A 6,054-nucleotide genomic window follows, 5' to 3' on the forward strand; every position below is an offset into this window, starting at 1 on the left:
GGACAGAGCTGAAAACCAGTGTTGAATGGCTGCGATCTTCATGTCCCTTTGAGCCTCTATGCTGAAAACATAAACGTTTCTGTTGTAAAATGCACTAGGTTCATGGTCTGAAAAGCATTATTGGTGAATCTAGTTTACTGCTGCATGCAGAAGTGAAAGCTTTACCATGCCAAGAAAAGTCATAAACAATGTCCATGAACGCAGTCACCTTCCTGTGCTCAGAAAATCATTCTCCATCATCCAGCCCCGTATGAGCTGAGCTGCACAAGGCAGTTCCCAGGAATAATCCTTTATTTCTCAAACACCGTCTTCCTCAAGTTAACATTGACTCACAGTTGCTTTTAATCACCAAACAGAAACATGTTACACTTTGCTCTTGTGACAGTGTTTCAGAGCGTCTCTCAGCGTAGCCAGCACCATGTCAACGTTAGCCTTGCTGCTGTTGCATCCCATCAGTCCCACACGCAAAACCTGAAAAAACCAAAACCAACTTAGTTCCAAGCAGACACAAAGTGGGATTGGCTGTTTCTGAAGTGGCACATGTTCTCCAGTTTTTCTCTTACCAAACCAACCGATGGTCCCAGACCTCCAGAAATCTCTAAATTGTGAGTTTTCATGATGTAGCTCGTGATCTCTTTCCAGTCATATCCATGAGGAGCAACAATTGTGGTGACTGTAGGCAGTCTTGCGTGCTGTAGCAAACCATTTACAGTTTCATATTAACAGATCAACAGCTTTATGGAAAAAAGTTTTGGGTAAAAAATTGCACAGTCCTTTTTTAAAACTCACTTTTTCTTTGACAAAAAGTTTGAGACCCATGCTCTCCAGGCCAGCGTGGAAATATTCTGCCACGTTCTGATGTCTTTTCCATGAATTTTCCAGGCCCTTACATGAACAAAACGATATAAGACAGTCAAAACATAGCTAAACAATTTACACATAACATGTATTTCTATTCTATACATTTTCAAGACACTGAACACAAGGTTCTAGAGCCAAGTTAGGGCCCTGTGAGACTGAAGATTTATCCAGATGCTGCTTTTTTTGTTTGATAACATACTGTTTGACTAATTAGCATTAAAGCCTAAGTAATGAGGCTGATGGGATAGTTATTATTTTGCCCATAAATCCCAGAATTGGTTGAAATATTTTCGTATTAATTAACTTAATTAGAAGAGGCCCTAATAACAACAGCTAGTTGACGATGATTGATTCACATTCACGCCTTGATCAAAATCTGATGACGAGACTCCTGCTTCAGGTGCTGCGGAAACTCCAGATTTATGCTAGATTAACGCAGTTCACACCACCTCTTCAGCAAGGACAGCCAGACTCTCCCTCAGGGAGTAAAAAGCAGTCACTGGACCCGTGTGGTGATATCTGTGTAGAGGATGTAAAGAAGTCAGAGCTACTCAAAAGGATTTGCCTGTGCACTTAAACTGAGATGACTATTTGAAACATGGATTTATTTCTCTCTATTGGGGAAAAAAGAGGGAAACAAAAACACGTCTTACACTCTTGGTGGCTTGTCATCACATCCCCAGTAGTTTGCAAGCCAATTCAAATCCAAGAAGAATGACACAGGCTTTGTCTTCCGATGGAATGCCTTTTTACTGTGGAAAAAAATCGCTTTAAGTGCATATTATTCTCTCACTTGCAGGCATGTAAACTATACAGTAAACAGTTCTCACCATGCTCTCTCACTGAATGAAATGGGTGCTGTTCCCGGAGGGGCATTCAGAACCTTTTGGGAGCCTGTATACAGGATGTCAATCCCTGCAAGTACAAGCATTCACCAAGAAAAAAAGACATATGTTGCGCCATCAACACGTGAATGTTTGGAAACATTTGGCTGGATTTATCGTTAAACCTTGCTGATCCATGTAGAGAGGGGCCCCTCCTATTGAAGCCACAGAGTCCACAAGAAACAGGCAGTTATACCTGCAAACACACACCATGACACATCTGCAGTCATCTGTCTGCACTTGAAGTGACGATTGAAGCTCAAGCACTGCGTCTTACTTATGGCACAGCTGTCCGATGCCATCCAAAGGATGCAAGACTCCTGTAGAAGATTCTCCATGTGCAAGGAAGAACAGCACCGGTCTGTGTTTTGATAAAGCCTGTGGTGAGATGAAGGAATTCTGTGAGCTGCGGCATTAAGAATAGGATTTTGATTGACTTCATAGCTACGGTGTTGGGATACTATACCTTCTCAATGTCTGCATTGGTAAAGTAGCCACCAGGTGGAGCCACAATGGTATTTACTCTGGCCCCTGTTGGATTGACACTGGATGTTCTTAAATCAATTCAGAATTATTTTATGCCTGCAACTGATGCTGATAGTAAAGAACAGGAGTCGCAGTTGATTATTCGGTTCAAAGACTCATAGGAATGCATTTTATTCTTCAGTTCCCCCATATTAGAAACATCCCAAGCCATACTTTAGCATTTCTAATAGCATAAAAGTTGAATCCGTGCAAAAGGACCAAATGTGAATTAATCCGCAGCTAAGAGAAAGTCCCTCTCAACTGCACTGTTTACCTGTCTTTTCTTTGTCAAGACAACCCCGACCACATATTTTAGGAAGTTCTATATATTTATTTTGGTCTTCACATAGTTTTTACTCGAAACTTAAAGTACCAGCGGCCTTACCTATCCTCTCAGCCATATCTGCTGCCCGCTCTCCCCAGATACCATTCACTGCCATCAGCACACTGTCCCCATGCTCCACAGTGTTGAAGATGGCACACTCCATGGCCGTGTGGCCTGTGCCACTCACAACTAAAGTCATCTTGCTTTCAGTCTGGAACAGGTACTGGATTCCACTTTTGATGTCACTCATTATCTGTAAAGAAAATGATCTGAGTTGAGTGAAAGCTGTTGTTAAAAGTTACATTGATTTTCTGACACTGAGAATGGTCAGCTGCAAGCCATGATTGGTCCAATCAATTCATTTACAATTTGATGACTGATGATTTCTGTAATTGTTGTTTTCAGGAAAACAATTAAACATTTTTACAAAAGTCAGCTTTTCAGCTATGAATGTTTGTTGTTGGTTTTTTTTCTATCATTAAAACATCTACACAACTCATCGATCTAGAAGCAATAACCTCACTACAATGATTTAAAGTTGAATGATCACATGCAAAGCTGGATCATATGCAGTCTTCTGGTCCTCGATGTAAGAAAAGCATTTCACCTGAATATACTCGGGTATCATATAAATCTAAAGTTTTATTCAATATCAAGTTTCAGCCCTTGTTTTATTTAAGACAGTATTTCATTTTTTGGGCAATGATATTCAAAAACATAATCATAAACATGTTGAAACCACTCCAATTAGTGACAGCTCCACAAAATCAAATATTCAACACAGGAGGAGACTGACATAACATTCTGTTAAGTCAGTTAAACCAGCTGGGTTACCTCAAATATCTCTGGGTGCATATGTCCAATGACAGGCTTGGCTCCAGCTTCCAGGATGCGCGGAGGGACATTGGATGGTCCTGGTCCAAACATGTGACGATGGGGAACCACCAGAGGTTTCTGCAGGCATTGTGGTGGTGGTATGGAGGTCCGTGACATGTTCTCTACAGCTTGGCGAGTAAAGTAACGGCTGAAAGAGCTGTGGAAGGAGAAAAAGTAATGCCCTCAGCTGGAAACACCCCTCTGTCTGACCAGTGAGGTCCTCAGATCAGGGGACTGTTGCATTTTGTGCTTTTATCTCTTTCCTCTTCTGTCAACACTTGTTGCCCTGTGTGCACAATGAGCGAAGGTAGTGTGAGCTTTTCCATTTTTTTTAAAGGCACACAGGTCATCTAGTATGTCCTGAAATGTTAATAATTGACTAAAGGCTCTCAAGAGTATCATACTTAACTGTTGCGCTGCTGTGTTCTTACTCAAAACAGCAATGATTCCCTCCCTCCAATACAATTCAGTTTTATTTAGTAAAGCATAACATTCATGGAATTAATCTTGTTTTAAAAGTTTATTTATGTTTGAAGCTTCATTCTTTTATAAGTTGAGTGCAGAAACAGGTGTAGAGGCTTGTATGTCATTACTTCTGACAGAAAGCCAACACATAAGGGAAACTGTCCCTATGATTTTAGTCAGCGTAACTGAAGATACAGTCAGCAGAGCAGGAAAGGGTTGCAAATGAAGTGTACCCATATAGGGTAACAGTAACTGCTATTTTTAGTAAGTAAAAAAGCATTTTACTGCATAGGCTGATCCTTAGATATAGGCTACAGGTCAGGGTCCTGAATTGTTTTTCTTCCTCTTCCCTGAAAAAAGCATTAACCCTTAGAGTCATGGTTTCACAGGCAGGTTCAAGGAAATGATTTTCAATATCTTCTCTGACCAGCTTTGTTGTATTTGAATCGTTTGGGGGAGAGGGAAGGAGAGGGAGAGAGAGACAAAAGGTCACAGAATTTTCAAGTAAAAGCATTCAGTCATTCAGGCATTCACTGCAAAATAATTCAAAGAATTTTGTTCTATCAACATCTGCAGTGCATAATATAGTGAAAAGATTTAGGGAGTCTGGGGGAAATCTCTTTGTAAAGAGGTTTAGGATGAAAACCACTATTGGATACGTGTGACCTCCGAGCCTCCAGGCAGCATTACATGAGAAGCCATTGTGCCACCCCAATCAATATATTCACAGGGGCTCAGGAGTATCTTGGGAAACCATATTCACTCAACACAGTCCATCGCTGCATCAAGAAAATGTCACCTTAAACTTTTTTACACTAGGAAGAAGTCATATATAACCCCTATGTAGAAACATAGGTTAGGCAAAAACTCATCTCAGATGTACCACAAGAAATGGACAGGTGCTCTGTAGAGGGAAAAAAAAATCAACATCTGACTATGTGCCAAAGATGGTAAAGACCACTCAGGCTGTTATCTGTGAAAGCCAGCATCTGTGACTTCATGAGGGCGCATCTATGACCTGCACATATCTGAGAGTACCATTGATTTAGTTCAGTTTAATTGTGTAACGTAGTTACACTAATTCTTAGTTTGTATTTATTTTTATTTCATGTCACTGACTTCACTAACTTTCCTGTCATTTCAGATCCTGCCATGCAATTTACTAATTTCCCTCACCTAGGTTTCCCCGCCCATCTCCTCCTCACCTGCAGTCTATTTGCTCATTAGTCCTCAGTGTATATATACTAGTCACTTTCACTTGTTTCCTGCCAGATTGTCTTGTGTTATACTTTGCTAAGCTCTCCAGCATTTCCAGTCCTGCCTACCTGTTCTGACTTAGTTTTGCCTTTCCTGGATTCCTGATACCTGCCTGGCCCTTGTTGGATTTGTTTGCCTTACTCGGATCGCCTGGTTGTGACCCTGACTGTTTTTGGACTGAATAAACCGATCTTCCCTTGCTGATCGCCTGCCTCATTGTCGTGCTTTTAGGTTCTCCTTTGCCCGCATCAGTAACCGTGACAAATTGAATACAATTTAATAATACTTAATTAATCTCAGAGGGGAAACTAGATTGCTGTAGGATGAATTATTATTGAAAATATACTGGCAACAATTAGTTAATGCGCGCACGTCCATTATAGGCAGTTAACACAGGTGAACCCTCTCAGTTGTCAAGTTAGGAAATCGGTTTTAACAATCTGCTGAACCAGGAAGAGTTTAACGTTCAATTACAATTAAATTGGGTATAAAAGACATTGAAATATATAGAAACATTTTTATTAGATTTCAGACAAATTAAGAATACAATATTGGAAATTTAGGGAGGTTTATTGTTACAGCTTGTCTTGCTTTACAGTTGGGCCTGATTTGCCCTTTGAAGGATGAGGAGATGCTTCCCCAGAAGTTCGGAGGAGAAGATTCCATCTCTATACAGCAACCGTCCCCTCAGGATGCACACCTGCACACACAAAGTCATTACTTCTTTAAATGACCTTGTATGAGAAATAAACACACTAGTGGTCAGTAATAACCTTGTCTCGAGGAAATATGAAGAAATAGGGATTTTGCTATCAAATTAATTCCTTCACTCAAACCAAGTTAAAAATGATTTGTCCTTCA

The 6,054-nt window shown here is 40.5% G+C and overlaps 1 protein-coding gene across 1 annotated transcript; it reads right to left on the bottom strand.

The window, feature by feature from the left end:
• Window positions 1-363: 363 nt before the first annotated feature.
• Window positions 364-3,588, bottom strand: agxta (alanine--glyoxylate and serine--pyruvate aminotransferase a). Its single transcript, XM_075486233.1, has 11 exons — window positions 3,430-3,588; window positions 2,656-2,848; window positions 2,212-2,276; window positions 2,023-2,123; window positions 1,871-1,941; window positions 1,692-1,776; window positions 1,515-1,613; window positions 1,311-1,380; window positions 790-885; window positions 564-692; window positions 364-471 (listed from the first exon to the last, which is right to left on the bottom strand). Exons 1-11 carry the CDS (start codon window positions 3,586-3,588, stop codon window positions 364-366), a joined length of 1,176 nt encoding a protein of 391 aa, XP_075342348.1.
• Between the last annotated feature and the right edge of the window lie 2,466 nt (window positions 3,589-6,054).

Source organism: Odontesthes bonariensis, chromosome 15 (assembly GCF_027942865.1).
Source record: "Odontesthes bonariensis isolate fOdoBon6 chromosome 15, fOdoBon6.hap1, whole genome shotgun sequence".
Lineage (NCBI taxonomy): Eukaryota > Metazoa > Chordata > Actinopteri > Atheriniformes > Atherinopsidae > Odontesthes > Odontesthes bonariensis.